The sequence below is a fragment of the Crocuta crocuta genome, unplaced genomic scaffold (genome assembly GCF_008692635.1).
Source record: "Crocuta crocuta isolate KB4526 unplaced genomic scaffold, BGI_CrCroc_1.0 scaffold180, whole genome shotgun sequence".
Taxonomy (NCBI): domain Eukaryota; kingdom Metazoa; phylum Chordata; class Mammalia; order Carnivora; family Hyaenidae; genus Crocuta; species Crocuta crocuta.
This window is the reverse complement of record NW_027527549.1, coordinates 6377009-6395465: the sequence shown is the minus strand read 5'-3', so window position 1 is coordinate 6395465 and position 18457 is coordinate 6377009. Positions and strand designations below refer to the sequence as shown.

General features: G+C 41.7%; 1 protein-coding gene across 4 annotated transcripts in view; it reads right to left on the bottom strand.

Annotated features, from left to right (window-relative positions):
- The window catches only part of LOC144234341 (myomegalin), a 189231-nt gene that overhangs the window by 149154 nt on the left and 21620 nt on the right, over positions 1–18457 (bottom strand). For all 4 annotated transcript variants that reach the window (XM_077767682.1, XM_077767740.1, XM_077767733.1 and 1 more), the window contains exon 3: positions 13787–13938. In XM_077767682.1, the coding sequence (XP_077623808.1) occupies positions 13787–13938 (152 nt within the window). The remainder of the gene's footprint in view (positions 1–13786; positions 13939–18457) is intronic.

Here is an 18457-nt window from a genome sequence, read left to right as displayed (position 1 = left end):
GGGCGAAGAAAAGAGCAAGGGAGGAGGGTCTGCAGCTGTGCACTAGGAAGACTGTTTTGTTGTTGTTTGTGTTTTGTTTACTTGTTCATGTTCTGTAGCTTTAACAGACCAACAGAATGCACATTCCTGGGCCGCACACTAAACCTGCTAGATCAGGCCTTTTGTGGGCAGGTCTCAGATCTATGTGTCTATAAACTCTGCATTGCTGGGGAAATAACACTGCGGATTCCTGAGCAAGGGGCAGAGCTTGTCTGCGTTCTTCCTTCTTTTACATAGAACATCGAAAATCTGCACTATTCTCTCAAAATATTTTTTCCCCACACATTAATGGCTCTCCCCTCTTCTTTCTTTAATTTCTTCCTCCCGCTGCTTCTTAATGTATTAGTTGAGACTGAAATAAGACTTTAATAAGGATTCAATCAATGCCAAGTATAGGAGGAGGATTACAACCCAGCTGTTGTATGTCATGCCCCATTAACATAACCAACTGTCAAGTCGGCCTTGGAAAAAAACTCAGCTTCACATTTGCTTAATCATCTTCAGACCCCCCAGACTGCTCTCCTAATGGAAATGGTTGAAAACATATTAATCTCTCGCCAATCTCTCCCCTAAAAATAAAGTTCCACTCCACTGAAAATGATTAATCATCTTAATCGACATTCTTTTCAAATATAACTTCTGCAACTTAAACTCTATTAATTTGATATCTTTGACAATTCATACCTACATTTTATGAAATAAAATTATTCTCAAGCAACTTAATATGGTAAACAGAGGAGCAGAAGAGTAGTGTGTTAAGTAATCCTTGACATCTTATCCATTAATAAATAGGCAACAAATATTATCACTATTATGCATATTTATCCAGGTGGGATAGCATGGCATTAAGGAAACAGCAATAGCTTTGTAACCAAAGAAAACTAGGTTCAAATCCCAGCTCTATTTTCTAATTGTGTAATTTTGGGAAAGATACTTAATAGTAATGCAGTGTAGGAAAGGAGATTGGGACCTGGGTAGGCTGCTAAGAGGGTTGCAATTGTATCTTTACCGCTGACTTTTTTTGTTTTTAAGCTTATTATTTTTTGAGAGAGTGTTCACGCACGCACGTGAGTTGGGGTGGGGGCAGAAACAGAGAGAAAGAGAGGATCCCAAGCAGGCTCTGTGCCATTAGCACAGAGTCCGATGTGGGGCGTGAACTCGCGAACCCATGAGATCATGACCCAATCCAAAATCAAGATTTGGATGCTTTTCCAACTGGGCCACTCGGGCGCCCCTAACTTTCTCTTTTTAATCTGAGGCAAACAGAGTCAAAATAATATTTGTTACATTTTAGATATTGGGTACATGGACAAATATTTTATTCTTTGTGTGTTCCTGTTTGTGTAAAATAGGTCATAATTTTTAAAAATGATTTCAAAGGGAATGAAACTAGGAATTACAGGGAGGTGCTATGAATTAGGAGGATAAATTCTCTGGTAAAGTTGGATGTAATGAACTTATTGCCATACTCCATCCATACCTTTGTCCATCAAATATTTACTGAGCACTTACATTATGAGGACAGCATATTTTCCGTCACAAAAGGGACTGGACTGAAAGTAAAAGACCACTTGTCAGGGATTTTGTGAAGTCTTCACACATCAGCTCTAGTGAGCTCTAGAGAATCCTCACCTATCCTGAGAATCTGTGTGCGAAGCATGTTTTCTCATAGAAACAATATGACCAAAGGCAGCATTAGGGAGAAAGCTATAACTTTCTGAAGAAACACAAAAGTTTAACTCCCTGGGCTTGTATTACAAAATTAACTGGATACAATTATGCTGTCTTCACAACGACAATGTACAAAGGACTTTCATGTATATTATTTCATTTTGTCTGGTGAAGTAAGCAGATTAGACACTATTATCTCCTTTACTATCCAGGATAGTGAGACATCAAGAAGTTAGCTGACTTGCTCATCTAGAAGGTGGAAAAGCACAGACTACTGATTCCAACGGTCTGACCCACATTCATACTCATCAGGGCCTTAATCCTGACACTAGATGACTCCTGTGAACTTGGGATTCCCTTGTGACTGATAAAGTACTTCCAATTCTACCTCATGTCCCTGCATCTCTTAAAAAGGTACCCCTCACTGTACACCAGTCAGAGTGGCTAAAATTAATAACTTAGGAAACAACAGGTGTTGGTGAGGATGTGGAAAAAGAGGAACCCTACTGCACTGCTGGTGGGAATGCAAACTGGTGTAGTCACTCTGGAAAACAGTGTGGAGATTCCTCAAAAAATTAAAAATAGAACTACCCTATAACCCAGCAATTGTACTACTAGGGATTTAGCCAAGGGATAAAAAAAATGCAGATTTGAAGGGGCACATGCACCCCAATGTTTATAGCAGTAATATCAACAATGGCGAAGTTATGGAAAGAATCCAAATGTCCATCAACTGATGAATGGATTAAGAAGATGTGATACACACACACACACACACACACACACACACACACACAATGAAATACTACTCAGTGATTAAAAAGGATGAAATTATGCAATTTGCCAATAATGTGGATAGAACTAGAGGGTATTATGCTAAGAGAAATAAGTCAGTCAGAGCAAGACAGATATCATATGATACCACTCATTTGTGGAATTTAAGAAACTTAACAGATGAATATAGGGGAAGGGAAGGAAAAATAAGATAAAAACAGAGAGGGAGGCAAACCGTAAGAGACTCTTAAATACAGAGAACAAACTGAGAGTTGATGGGGGTGGGGGAATTTCCATGCGTGATGGGCATTAAGGAGGGCACTTGTTGGGATGAGCACTGGGTGTTACATGTAAATGATGAATCACTGGGTTCTACTCCAGAAGCCAAGATTACATTTTATGTTAACCAACTTGAGAATAAAAAAGAAAGAAAAAACTACCCCTCACTGTAAATAATCTTCCTTGTGACCCAGGAGGATTTGACCACCTAAACTTACATAAAACATAGTTTTCCCCATTTTCAAGAGGAATAAACCAAATCATCAGGACTCAAGAGGTTAAACATAGCATTACCATATGACCCAGCAATTCCACTCCTAGTTACATGCCCAAGAAAATGTGTGGACACAAAGTCTTGTATACAAACGTTCATAGAAGCATCATAAATAAGAGTTAACAAATAGAAATATTTCAAATCTCCATCAACTGATGAAAGGATACTAAGTGTAGTATATCCATACAACAGAATATTTTTCAGTCATAAAAAGGAATGAAATACTGATACTTCGTACAACATGGATGAACTTTCGAAATGTATTTATGTGAAAGACACTGAACAAAAAGTCACATATTGTATGATTCTTTATATGAAATATTCCGGAAAGGCAAAGAGAGAGAGAAAGTGGATGAATGGCTTCCAGGGGCTGCAGAGAGAGGGAATGGAGAGTGACTGGGAATAAATAGGTGTGAGATTTTTTGGGGGGGGAGATGAAAATGTGGCGTAACTAGGTAATGGTAATTGTTGTACAACTTAGCAAATATACTGAAACCATGGAATTGTACACATTAAAAGGGTGAATTTCACCGTGTGCAAATTAAATTTCAATAAAGCTGTTACTTAAACCACAAGAAGAAAGAGATCCAAGCTGGGAGAGGTAACTTGCTTGGTCCTTTGCCTTTTACAAAGGATTTTCAATGACAAAGAGTCAAAGTCCAATTCAATTCAATTCAATTCAGTAAAAAGCAAATGGTTTACAACTGATCATTTCTAGGGGCACCCGGGTGGCTCAGTCAGTTAAACGCCCGACTTTGGCTCAGATCATGATCTTGCAGTTCATGAGTTTGAGCCCTGCATCAGGCTCTGTGCTGATGGCTCATAGCCCGGAGCCTGCTTCATATTCTGTATTTCCCTCTCTCTGCCCCTCCTCCACTTGTACCCTGTCTCTTGCAAAAAAGAAATATTTAAAAAAACCTAATCATTTCTAAATGATCTGTATGCTAATCCTACTTAAATTACGGGGCCCTAACATGAAGGCTGGAGAAAGTACCCTCTAAGTGGCCCTCACTATCAAAAACTCATGAGTTACTATGCTTTATCAAGTTAAAGTTTTGTTAACAATCCTTACATAAAACAGAAAGGAAACATACAGTCCACTCTGTATTTTGACGCTGGAAAAACACACTCATTAGGCTATCCTGAAGTACATGAATAACTTTCACACACATTTCAGCAAGGAAAATGTCAATCAAAGTCAATCAACTTTCCCCCCACCCCTCATGGGCTTTCACTTTCACTTCCACACCGGGATTCCGCCCAGTCTTCCAGAAGTTAACAGTTGATACCTGCCCCTGAAAGGAGACTGCAAATGCTGCAAAGACCTGGCTTCTTTTTCCCTTTTGGGTTCCACAATAACTGAATCTTTCTTCTGAAACTGCTTCTAAAATTTCAACAGAATTCCTGAAGTTTGAGAGTCTTTTAAATGCTAAAATATTAATAATATCATTCCATTTTCTCCCCTAAAACTCAGAAGCATATGGTCACCCATTCTCCACACAGCCTTTTCTTGATATAACTGGCTTGATGACAAGGGAACTAACAACAGAGTTACTCCATCAGGTTGACTAAACCCTATCTCTGGCAGCATCATCATGTGGATAAAGGATAGGGATCCAGACGATGTTCCTGCTGCCTCCCCCACCATAGATACACACCCACACCGCCCCCGATCCTGGAATAACAAGATGTCATCGTCATCATCACATTAGAGCACTGGGAACTATATAAAACCAAAACAAAACAAATAACAACTTCCCTGGATACCAAAAATAAACGGGCCAGCCAGAAATAGTGCTGTCAGACAGTTAAATGAGCTCCATGGCAGAAAGGACAGTCGAACTGCACTGATACTCCGAGATCCCAAGGACCAATATGCTCCAAACTAGCTTCTCCATTCCATTTGGCTCGACCAACACCAGGAGAACTTGGTGGTTTTGTTCACAGCTGGTTCAACCCAAACAGATTATCTGCTGAGCTTCTAGTATTCAGGGCTTCAACATATCAATTTATGGCCTCAATTATTTTTCTAGATGTTCAATAATCTTTTCTCCATCCTCCTCCAGGAAAGAAGGTGATTTCAAAGGCACAATTAAGACTTTCCTAGGGTGATGGACATGGAGGAAGGCACTTGTGGGGATGAGCACTGGGTGTTATATGGAAACCAACTTGACAATAAACTATTAAAAAAAAAAAAAAAGACTTTCCTAGGCATATGAGCTAGGAGTCCATAGTGAGACCATGAATGATCGTGGCTGTAACAATAAGGCTTTGACCATGAGTAAGAGTGGGTGGGGGAGTGACACAGCCAACTTGAACCTCAATCAACACTCTAGTGCTTCAGCCATGACAAAGAGCCGCCTGTTTCTGAACCCACTGTGCTCTCTGCTAACTTCAGGACTTCTCATGGGTGCCAGCAGCAGCCTGGAATGTCATTGCCCTTCACCTCTCTCTCAGTGCTGACTTAACTATCTCCAACTTCCCTTAGGACCTGACTTAGATACTACCTAGTAAAGGCAGCCTATCTGACCCTAAGGCCCGGGTGAGGGCCCCTCCTGACTGCTTGCACTACATATTGGGTACTTACTCTTATTTTTGGAATTACCTGTCTTGCAAGTTAGAGTTAGATCTTTTCAAGAACAGGACAGATCTCATTTTTCTTCCAAAAATGAAAATCATGTTACCGGTTTTTGTTGCTGCTGTTTTAATAATCCTAAGAGTAGTACCCATGGATGGCATCACTCAGAAGTTGCCCAAGCAGAAAAGCCTGGGATCATTCAACCAAAACACAGCAAAACAAGAAAGAGGCATGTCTGCTCTGAACCAGGTACCACACTCATCACCACGTCTAATACTGAATGAGACAAACCCTGTCCCTACTATCATGGAGCTTAGGTTCTAAAAAAAAGACAGACCTGGCCTGAACAAAGAACTCCCATTATTAAAGGGAAAAGTACAAGGTACTTGGAAGCGTATGAGAGTGACAACCCAGCTACGGTGGGAATGGAGGGATGGGCTGCTGGGAGCTCCTCCTCAGGCTTCTCCCTCACTGGCTCTGCGTCCAATCAACAGCTTAGCCCTGTCATTTCTGCTTCTGAAATCTCTCTCCCACTCCTACACTGTCAGCACCACCAGCCACTGCCTGGGATACTGTACCAGCCTCCTAACTGCCCTCTCTGCCTTAGACTTCATCCTTCCAGCCCAGAGTCTATGCAGAAGCCAAAGGGAATTTCCTGTAAGGAAAATCTGATCGTGTCACCAGCTTCTTTGCAAACTAGCGGCAGTTCCCCACTGAGCTCTGTTAACATTTAAAAGGTTTTACAGAAAGCTTTTGCAAAGCCCTGCATGCTGGTTTCTCTCTCTCTCTCTCTCTCTCTCTGTCTCTCTCCCTCTCCCTCCAGTTTTGACACTTCTCCACATTCCTTGCACCCATGCCCTAAGGTATATTAACTTCATCTTTCTCAGCTGAATCTAGAACATTTTCTTTCTCCCATCCCCAGCCCCTATTGGTGGTTAATTCTTATTCTTCCTCTTCAGTTGCCTGGTTAGATGCAGTTTCCTTTAGGAAACGCGCTCTGAGTCCTCCCACCCATTCCAAGTGAGTTAGGATCCCCAGCCATATTGTGGAGTGTCTTTTACTTCTAGGGTAACAGTGACTATATAGTTGTAATTAGCTAATCTGGAAAGACAATGAGGGAGGAACCAGGCTTACCAGGTTATCTACAATAACCAACAGATACCTATTGGGTATTGTATCTGCAGTGTTATGACATTGTGTTGTACATAATAAGAACTCTAGAAATTTTTGTTGAATGCTTAGAGAGAATGAAAACATGATTAAAAATTCAGATAGGGGCACCTGGGTGGCTCAGTTGGTTAAACATCCGACTTCAGCTCAGGTCATGATCTCACAGTCCGTGAGTTCGAGCCCCGTGTCAGGCTCTGTGCCAACAGCTCAGAGCCTGGAGCCTGCTTCGGATTCTGTGTCTCTCTCTTTCTCTGCTCCTCCCCAGCTCACACTCTTTCTCTCAAAAATAAACATTCAGGTAATACAAAAAGTTATAAAGAAGCCAAAACTCATGGCTAAACCATCATCCAGACATAATCATTATCAATATTTTGGTGTATATCCTTCCAAACATTTCTATTTTTTTCCTCCTTCAAAATGAGATTTTATTTTATGTAATATTCAGTCAAATTGTTGCTGTTGTTTTGTTGTTTAATCCCAAATTTGTTACTACGGGCCCTCTTCTGACTCAATACACTGCTCTATGAGGTTCTGTTATGTGCATATACCGCATTTGAAATAATCAACCCTCGCCTTAATGGATTAGATCCATTCTCCTTCCTTCTTTCCTTCCTTCCTTTCCTTCCCCCCCCCTTTTTTTAAGAGTGAGGCAGAGGGAGGGAGAGAGAGAATCGTAAACAGCCTCCACACCCAGCATAGAGGCGTCTAGGGCTCCATCTCACCACCATGAGATCATGACCTGAGCCGAAATCAAGAATCCAGCACTTAACTGACTGAGCCACCCAGATGTCCCAGATTATTTTAATATTTTATTAATATAAAGAAAACTGAAGTAAACATTCATACTTAAACACATGTCTTTTCATGCAGGAAGCATCTCGATTTCCTTCTATGTAGAAGTCCTTGGTGGGGGGTGGGGCGGCTGCCCATGGCTTCAGTGCCTGCTGCGGCAGCATTAAATAGTGATATACATCACAGAGAGTCCCAGGCTGTAGGCAGGTGGGGCAGGGGGTCATTTCACCAGGGGCGTGGGTTTTATCATCGTCGCTGCGCTGGGGGCTTTGTACTTTTGCACCCCTGCTATGTACTTGGCCCATGTGTCATGAAGTAAACTGTCATCCTTTCACGCACATTTACATCTGAACACTGAGCATCTGACAGCTAGAACGGGCCCGGCACACTGACTGCACCCATATACTGAGGGGACGAATGAATGAACAAGTAAACAAAATGAATAAGGAGGTCAGCTGTCTGCAGAGAGGCATAATAAAATTGTGGCTAAGAGCTCGGGCTCTGAAAGTGGTACACTTGTGTTCAACTCCCAGCTCTAGGGCTTCCCAGCAATCACCAGTCTTGCTTAGCTTCAGCGTCCCTCTCAGAACAAATGAACATAACGGTTGTACTAACCTCAAAAGGCTGTTATAAGAACTGAGAAAGATAATGCAAGTTAAGTAAGTGCATCCATAGAGCCCTGGATAAAGCACTCAATAAATATTACATGTATCGTGATTTTTATTACTGTTTAAAAATGTATTACTGGACTGGAAATTCCTCGGGGTCCACAGGAAGAAATACAGAGCTTTTCTTCATACAGTGAAGAGAAGAAAAGAAGTTCTAATGAGGAAACAGAAAGGAGATAATAATAATCAAAAAAAGAATGTTTCTCATTGCCACTTTCTCCATGGAAATGATTGTCCTTTTCCATCTTGGTAATTTTACCTGTCAGAGTTTCAGGGTTTTCCAATTTTTGTAATTTCATTTTTAAAATTTTTTAATGTTCATTTATTTTTGAGAGAGAGAGAGAGACAGAGCATGAACAAGGGAGGGGAAGAGAGAGGGAGACACAGAATCCAAAGCAAGCTCCAGGCTCCAAGCTGTCAGCACAGAGCCGGAAGTGGGGCTCGAACTCATGAACTACAAGATCATGACCTGAGCCCAAGTCGGATGCTTAACGAAGTTGGACTGAGCCACCCAGGAGCCCCAATTTCATTCTTTTTAAGGTTACTTTATTAATTATATCATCACATGTGAGGTAAGACTTATAAGTTTGTGAAGTTCACACACATATATGAATCCAAATCATTAAAAATGTTTTGTCCAGGGGCGCCTGGGTGGCTTAGTCAGTTAAGCGTCCGACTTTCGCTTAGGTCATGATCTCGCGGTTCGTGGGTTCGAGCCCCGCGTCGGGCTCTGTGCTGACTGCCAGCTCGGAGCCTGGAGCCTGTTTCAGTCTGTGACTCCCTCTCTCTCTGACCCTCCCCTGCTCACGCTGTCTTTCTCTCTCCTAGAAATAAATAAAAAACATTAAAAAAAAAAAAAAAGTTTTGTCCAAACACTGAAGTTTTAAAGACATACTTTGGTTTGGCAATTCCTCTGATCTTGTGGCATTTCTCCCACTGCTGCTTTAGATGCTATTTCAACTAAATCCTGCGTCATTTAAATACCTTATGCCCCTAATGAGATTGCACAGCTCTCTGAGAATGATAACTCTCAGCAGCACTCAGAGTTCTTTTACTCAGAGTTCTTAAGGGAAGGGAAAAAAAGACTGATCTGATACACAATCTTTGGCAATGTTGCTTAGGAATGAAAACATTTCTAAAGTTCTGCAGAACAACTACAGATTCCCTCTGAAAAGTGAAGTTTAAATAGAAAAAAATTCAGGGCACCTGGCTGGCTCAGTCAGTGGAGTGTGTGGATCTTGATCTAGTTTGAGCCCCATATTGGGTGTAGAGATTACTTAAAGGTAAAATCTTTTAAAAAGAAAAGAAAAAGAAAACCTTCTATGCTTATGATTGCTCAAAGTTTAGGACTGCCCCCTGTCTTTCCTTGCTCAGCTAATAGCTTTCTAAAGATCTCAAGAGGCCAGTGAAAACAAAACCAGGATGCCTGGGGCACTGTGGTTTGGGGAGCATAGATTTCGTGTGTGTGTGTGTGTGTGTGTGTGTGTGTGTGTGTGTGTGTGTGGTATGTGTTTAAATGAGAATGCACTTCACCGGTAACATTCATTCTCCAAGGCTGTGATGACAGAGAAACACTGAGAAGGCGCTGGGAACAGCTGAGTCTAAGGCACCGGTGTCCCAGATTCACCTAACCTAGAACGGGAAACCCAGACTGTGATAGCTCGCATCTCCATAAAGATAGAAAACCCCATTTAGGGCTCTTCTTTTCTTCCCTCCCCACAGACATCAAGATCCAAGTGGAAAAATTTGCCAGGACGGGTGGGACCTCAAAAGGCTGAATCACCGCGGTTGCCTAGGGAGTGCCAGAGAAGGCTGGCCTCACACTGTGATTAGGCAAACACTGGGTTTTGCCAGTATTTTCGTGTTAAACACCACATTCATAGAAAATGCGTAAACAGGGGAAGGGAGTGGAGCCCCCCCTAGAGCTCGCAGCCACAGACCCCCACCCCTCCTTGGGTTTCATGTTGGATCTGCCATTTTGAGTCTATCTATAAAACCAAACTGTACACAACCCACCAACGCAACCTCTCCTTCCCTGAATGGTCCTTTCATTTCCCAAAAACCCCGAGAATCCTGGAGCTATTCTGGCTCCACCACTGTAGACCTGTTCAGTTTTATACAAGTTATTTAAGCCTTAGTCTCCTCACAGGTCTAATAGGAAAATAAACTGAAAAATGGCTGAAGTAAAATATGTTAAGTATCTAAAAAAAGTGCCTGGTATATACTAAACATTGAATAAATGTGATGTATTATTATTAGCTACTATCACGATCTTAATAAGCCTTGTCAAATATTGCATAAGGTCTCTGACACTTATAATTTTATCACTCCAGTTTAGGTGAAAAACTGTCTCCTTTAAAACTCATCATTACAAACAAACGTACTTTTCTTGACTTCTCAGTTTTCTATCCTAACCAATCAATTAACACACCAATATCCTCCTCAGAACCACTCAACTTACTACGAGTACATCCAGTGAGGGGAGGCTGGGGGAAATGCAAATTCAACAGAACTGGCTGGAGGAAAACAGGGCAGGAAAATCCAAATCCAAGAAGATTAGTTTAGTTGATGAGCACTTACTACACATTGGCATTACACTATGTTCTCAAAACTAGAAAAGCACAAACAAGGGGTGTTTTCTTGAGGAGCTTAGAGTCTGGGTAATGTTTTGAGCCTGGAGAATCAGGGAAGGCATCTGAAAACATGAGAAAATGGTACTTTGAGCTAAAACGTGAAGGTGAGTAGGCTTGAACTAGGTAAAGAATAGGAGAGAATGGGTATTCTAGGCAGAGGGAATCACCTGAACAAAAACTCATAATAAAACAGCATAGGGGCATCTGGGTGGCTCAGTCTGTTGAGTGTCCAGCTTTGGCTCAGGTCTCTTGGTTCATGAGTTCAAGCCTGCATCGGGCTCCATGTTGATGGCTCAGAGCCTGCTTCAGATTCTGTATCTCCTTCTCTCTCTCTGCCCTTCCCCTGCTTGTGTACACTCGTGTTCTCACTCTGTATCTCTCTCTCTTAAAAACAAACATTAAAAAAAGTGTGAAATGGCTTTGAATTGCAAATAGTTCAGAATTAATGGAGCAAAAAGCATGTTGATGGGGAATATTGGGAAATAAAGGAGATTTACACTTTCCTTAGAGAAGACCAAACCACACTCTGCTCATCTAAGTTGGAGGAGCTAACAGTTCAGTCCACCATACTTTAACCAGGTGAGCTCCCAACCTAGAAAGTACTCACTGTTTTAGGTCACAAAAATGATGAGTTTTTTAGACCCACATTAGGAAACACTGGGTAAGTTGCTTTGTTACTCTTTATGCCTTTATTTCTCTCTTGGAAATTGGGGTAGTAATTCTGCCTCTTCACAGGGTTGTGGTGAGCATGAAATGAGATAATACTGCACACACGTAGAACAGCCCCTGGCACATAGAGAGGGACTGACATATGCTAGCTAGGACTATCCCCGCATTGCTCTGGTCTCGCTCTTCCCAGACATGCTGGGGGTGGGACAGGGGTGGTCACCCGTGAGAAAGCACACAGGAAGGAGTCTGTATGTAAAAATCACGCTGACCCCATTCTCTGTCAGGATTTATGACCATGGCACATACACTCTATGGCATAAAAAATGTCAAAATTCCTATGAGCCTGGGCAACGACCTTTCTGACAAAAAAGTGTGTTGTAGCCTCATCATTTATTTATTCCTTGACACACAGTGGGTCAGATTTGAAATAATCCTTATTGGCCTTTTCTGTGCATCCTCTTGGTTTCTGTGAGTGGTTCCCAGCACTGAGAAGTAAGGACTGATCTGCCATCTTAGACCAGGCCGGGCAGAGGTGGGACTTGGGAGGCCACAGCTGAGGAGTCGGCCGACCTCAGCTCGGTGCCCAGCTCAGCCTGTTCGTTTCCCTGTGCCCACTGCAGATGGCCGCCCATTCCATCAGCGGTGACTCCCTTACTTCTGTATTCCAAATCATCTCTCAACCAAAAGGGACAGGCCCACAGATTCTTTCAGAGAGCATCCCACACAGCTTTGGGGAGCACTGATGCTCTGCTCACCCGTTCTGCGTTGCAGCAGATGCAAAAGGTGGAAAAAGAGGAGGGGTTGTTAGCACCTCCTCTCCCACACCAGCACCACACAGCTGTTCAGAGGTTTAGTCTTCAGAACTACTTAATATTCCTGCAAGCTCTCTGTATCTTTAAAAAACAAACACACACACACACACACACACACAAAACCCCACAAAGAAACCCACAACAGTATCCATGACAAATCTGAGAAAAAAAACAAAACCAAATCAAAACAAAACAAACAAAAACAACCTCAACACTAACAGTAGGCTGTTTCATTCTCAGGCATGTTTTATATTAAGCATATTCTTTGTCCATAGGAACATCTGGTATGATATACATTAGATCCTCACGAAACATTTCTGTTCACAAATTGAGGTAAGACAGGGTAAACCCATGTCAACCCTTTTGTTCACCCTTTTTTGAAAATAGAAGTTTATTACTTTATGTCAAAAGTTATCAATCCAAGAAATGAAAGAAACCCACCCACAAATCTAAGGGCATATTTATACAGTGCTCATGTGTGGCCTGATCCATGGGCAACCCCCAGGGGGCACCAAAGAGCTATTTCTTTTTTTAGCACATGAGTGTAAGAAATCCTAGGAGCTCTTTCCAGGCCATATAAATCCCAGAAGACAGGTTCTATTGTACAGACTTCCCGGGATCAATCCAGGGCACAGGGCAGTGGGGACTTGTATTACATTATCAGTAATTTGGCTCTTTTCCAAATCTAAGGATAAACCTATCAAGACGTAGAGCTTTCAACAGTTGAATCAGAAGTTTGAAGCAACAATGCCAGGTTCTTTCTGAGAAGCAAATGGTTGTTGTGGAGGCCACCGTATACTACAGGCAGTATCCAGATATCCAGAGTAGTTCAAGCCAGCCACTGAGAATATAATGCCAGCCAATCAGAATAGGTCTCCTAAGCACACTATGGTCCAACTATAGATCCTCAGGGTGCCACTGAAACGTTCTGACTTTACTTGAGAAGTAAACTAGGGGTAAAAATGGTAAGACAGAGTCATTGGAACAGGCGATTGTCCATGAACCAGAGTGCTCAGGGCACAGCTAACAGCGCATTTGCTTATTGGGATATATGCTCTTGTTTTTTTAAAGAGTTTTTTAATGTTTGTTTATTTTTGAGAGAGAGAGAGAGAGAAAGGGCATGAGTGGGGGAGGGGCAGAAAGAGAGAGAGAGAGACAGAAGATCCAAAGTGGGCTCTGAGCTGACAGCACAGAGGCCAATGTACTCACGAACTGTGAGATCATGACCTGAACCAAAGTTAGGTGCTTAACCGACATCGCCACCCAGGTGCCCTTGGGACATATGCTCTTCAAAGAGACATCATACTGGTTGGTATAAGAATGGCCACAATCCACACCAAGCCAAGGGTCATATTTTTGTGGGTCATATCACTATTCCTTCGTGCTCCTTCTCATTGGGATAACAATCATCCACCAATGTGACTTACCTTCTCGAAGTCTCGAAGAGCCTGGGTCTGCACCTGAGGGGGTTTTTCAAATGCTCTCAAGGACGGCATCTGTCCAAAGGGGATCTTCTCACCACTTCTCCAACTCTGTGACTGCCCTGGAGGGCCTCGATCTTTAGTGTCACTAAGAAAAGCTGCCAGTAAAACAGAGAAACAAAAATATTTTTATGTAACGGTGGCATTATTATTATTATGACCACTCTAACCAGCACAACCCCACAGAATTTGGTTTCCGCAAAGTACAAACCAATTCTGGACCACATGGAAACAGTTCGCATAAAGTAGCCTGTGGTTGATCATGTTAATAATAGTCCCTGCTGAAACACACGAGTTTATGTTTGTGCCCCTTTGTAACGTGATGCGTCTGCTACTCTATGGACAGGTGAAGTCTATTTCTCCAGCCCTTGGATCTGGATTGGCTCAGTGACTTGCTTTGACCGAGAAAATCTGGTGAATATGCCACTGTATGAATTGTAGAGACTAAGTCTTAAGAGGCCATGCATTTCTGTTCTTGCCTTCTTAGAACCCCATGACCACCTTCCTGTGAAGCAGCCCAGTTTACCCTCCCGGAGGAGGAAAGGCCAAGTGCAGAGGAAATAGAGTTGTCCCAGCCGACCAGCCCATCGCCAACTGCCAGAGTAAAGCTGTCTTTGGAGTCTCAGCCTCAGCCAGGCTCTCAAAAGATTGCAGCTATTTGAGCAGTCCCAAGTGAGACCAGCAGAGGAAATGGCCAGTTTGTCAACACACAAGGCTGTGAAAAATAATAAATCATTGTTGTTTTAAGCCCCAGGTGGGCAACTTTTTTTTTTAAAGGGCCAGATAGAGTAAATATTTTAGGGTCATGGATCATACTACGTCTGTCAGAGCTATTCACCTCTGCTCTTGCAGCTCAAAATAGGCACAGATAATATGTAACTGAACGTGCGTGACTGTGTTGCTATAAAACTTTATTTATAAAGACTGGCAATTGGCCCATGGGCTGCAGTTTGCTGACACCTGTTTTAGGCCACTAAGTTTTACAGTGAGTAGTCTGGCACATGACAAAAGAAGACTGAAATAGCTCCTCTTTAAAAAAAAAAAAATCAAGCTACTAGATAAGAGGTGTTTCTACAAAAATATTTCAGGTCATCATTTGAGAGTAGTAACGGGGGCTTAGTCAGTTAAGTGTCTGACTTTGGCTCAGGTCATGATCTCATGATTCATGGGTTCGAACCCTGCATCGGGCTCTGTGTTGACAGCTCAGAGCCTGGAGCCTGCTTCAGATTCTCTGTCTCCCTCTCTGTCTGATTCTCCCTATCTCTCTGACCCTCCCCTGCTCGTGCTGCCTCTCTCTGACTCTCAAAAATAAATAAAAAACATTTAAAAAATAATAAAAAGTAGAAAGTTTAAAAAAAAAGAGCAGTAACAATTATTACCACCAACATCTTTCACAGGCATTACAGGTTACAAAATAGTTTCACACAAATCATTTCATTATTAGAGTTACTACCCCAAGTAAAATAGGCTGATGCGATTATTAAATCCATTCCTACTGAGTAAATAAAGGTTCAGAAAGTTTGCTTGACCAAGATCACAATACTAAAAAGTAGCAGAACCAACCCTATGTTCTCTCCACTTAACCTTCCTGGTGGTCGGATAATACTATGTTACTTTAGCAGCAAAGGGAATCATCACAGGTCTAAGAGTTAAGGAAAAACAGGGAAGGGGGCCAACAGGGAAGGGGGTCAAGATGCAATCATTCCATTAATTAAAGGAAGAATCTCCCAAGGAAAAGCTGCTGCTAAGCCCATGTCTGCTTTTGTGAAATACGATTGCATAAGTAAGAAATCAGGGCTTCCTCGGAGCAGAGTACACAGAAGGCATCAGACTGAGGTGGGCTCAGGATTGTAGACTCAGGGAGTAGACATAGAAAAATACACCTTCTCTTGGTTGGCAGAAGGAAACAATGATCCTTTATTATGAACATTTTTTTAAGTCAGAAAGAATGACAGCCATTGCAATCCACTGAGCTCCATGGACAGCGTCAGCACAAGTAAGAGCAAAATAGGCTCTGAGGAAGACTTAACTAGACACACACACATATGGTCAAAGGAGCCAGGAGGCAAAATGTCATCATATGCTTTTTCTGTCCTTTCCCTTTTCATCTTTTCCCTTTCCTTCCTTCCTTGTACATTCTTATCTCCTTTGTCCAAAATTAATTGACCATATATGCACGGGCACCAAAATCAAAGGCAACAAAAGCAAAAATAAACAAGTGGGGTGACATCAAACTAAAAAGCTTCTGCTCACAAAGGAAACCATTAAGAATGACAAGGCAACCATGGGATGGGAGAAAATATGCCTCCCTTTCTCTTTCTTTTTCTTTCTGCAAACTTGCCAGAAAGCACAAGAAAAAGCCTCCAGATACTTCAATCAACTCAGAATTTTTTCTCTGCTAAGAAAGAAAAAGAGTAGGCAGACAAAAAGGATCAGGAAGATGATGGTGAGAAGAAAAATCAAGATGATAAAAGATGAAGAAAATAATGATGAGAAATAGGGTCAAGTCTTTTTTCTTGTCTAAAAGTATTTAACTCCCCTTTACACCACTGATTTTAAAGAAAAAAATGGTTGAAAGGTAGGGCCATATGATTTGTCTTTAAAATGGACATTGTACAGGGGCGCCTGGGTGGCTCAGTCAGTTGAGCGTTCTACTTGGGCTCAGGTCATGATCTCATGGTTTGTGGATTCGAGCCCCATGTCGGGCTCTGAGCTGACAGCTAGCTCAGAGCCTGGAGCCTGTTTCAGATTCTGTGTCTCCCTCTCTCTCTGACCCTTCCCTGCTCACGCTGTCTCTCTCTCTCTCAGAAATAAAAACATCAAGTTTTTTTTAAAAATGGACACTGTACAGTGTCTTCATTTTTGTAAAGTTAACAGTATCAGATGTGTCTTCAGATCACTGTTGTTTTTTTTCACTTAAAATTTATTTTATTATTTTTAATGTTTATATATTTAAGGAGAAAGCGAGCATTGTGAATGCAACGGAGCAAGGGAGAGGGAGAGAGAGAATCTCTGAGCCTTCAGTGCAGAGTTGATGGGGGGCTTGATTCCATGAACCACAAGATCACGACCTGAGCTGAGATCAACAGTTAGATGCTTAACTGATTGAACCACCCAGGTGTTCTGATTTAAAAAAATTTTTTTTAATGTTTTATTTATTTCTGAGAGAGCGAGAGAGAGAGAGAGCGCAAGCGGGGGAGGGTCAGAGAGAGAGGGAGACACAGAATCCGAAACAGGCTCCAGGCTCTGAGCTAGCTGTCAGCACAGAGCCTGATGCAGGGCTCTAACCCACGAACTGTGAGATCATGACCTGAGCCGAAGTCGGATGCTTAACCAACTAGCCTCCCAGGCGCCCCGTCCTGATTTTTTAAAGTAATCTTTACACCCAACAAGGGGCTCAAACTCACAGCCCCAAGATCAAGAGTTGGAGTCAGCCAGGTGCCCGTAGGTAGCCCTAGCTTTACTGGTATTTTCAATAGCCAGTAATCTTGCCTAGTAGAGTACTGGGTTTTAAAATGGAACAGAAATTTAAAGCAGGTTTTATTGGCACACAGCACAAATTAGTTATAGAAAGATGTGGTATTTTGTTTCCGTATTCAGTTGTCTTTGATTCAGCTTGTACAACATAATTGTTGTTCCGTTAATTACATAACACTCTGTGATTGCAAATTAATAATAATTATAGTAACATTAAGGTGGCACCTGTTTTGTTGACATTCTGATATTTCTAAGTAAATGCAAATAAATGCTTTACTTAAGAGAAATTGGAAAGAATTAGTTCTCCCACGTGAAATTAAATAGGCAATTGAATGGAAGAAAATTTGATGAAATAAAACAATACACTACAGTTAGATTAGTGGGATGTGATGGAAGGAAAGAGCTTTTGGAGCTTGAATATGAATTCTCACCACTTGCCAATTGTGGGAATTTAGGCAAATCTCCTAATTTTGCTCAACTTCATTGCCACTGTACGAGAGGGGATGATAATATTTAGCCTCGCAGCACTCTTCCATGAATGAAAAGAAATAATAAATGAAAGTAGCCAACCTGTAGGAGGCATCCTCTCTACCCTTCCATTTTTGCCCTAGTCCTTTGAATTTTTACTGCAAAATGGGAGATCTTGATGTTCAAAGTGAGTATAGTAGACCCTCGGAATCTGGAGATTTAACATACACAATTACAAATGCTAATTGAAAGTTGACTCTGAAATCCTTAACACATTCAAATTAAAAACTTTTTCCATGCTGTGCATGCGAGCCATCTGCTTCAAGGCTGCAATGAAAAAGGCAAATCACTTAGCAAAGTCAGCAGAACCCTTAAGTAATTCAAGGTTCTTGTGAAAAATGCTCCCCCAGAGAGAACTATCTTCATTTTGGTTTCATAATTCAGGTAAATCCCTGGCTCGTGTTAGTTCAGTAATGATGTTATTATGAATACATTAATCATAACAGCATTTACTGGGTGCTTATTTCTCAATAAATCTATGATAAGAGTTTTTCCCATTTAATCTCACTATGAGGTTGACACTATTATTATACCCATTTTAATGGTATATGAGTCAAGATTTCATGTTAGTGGCAGAATCTTTTTTAATCATTTCACAAGTGACTTTAACCT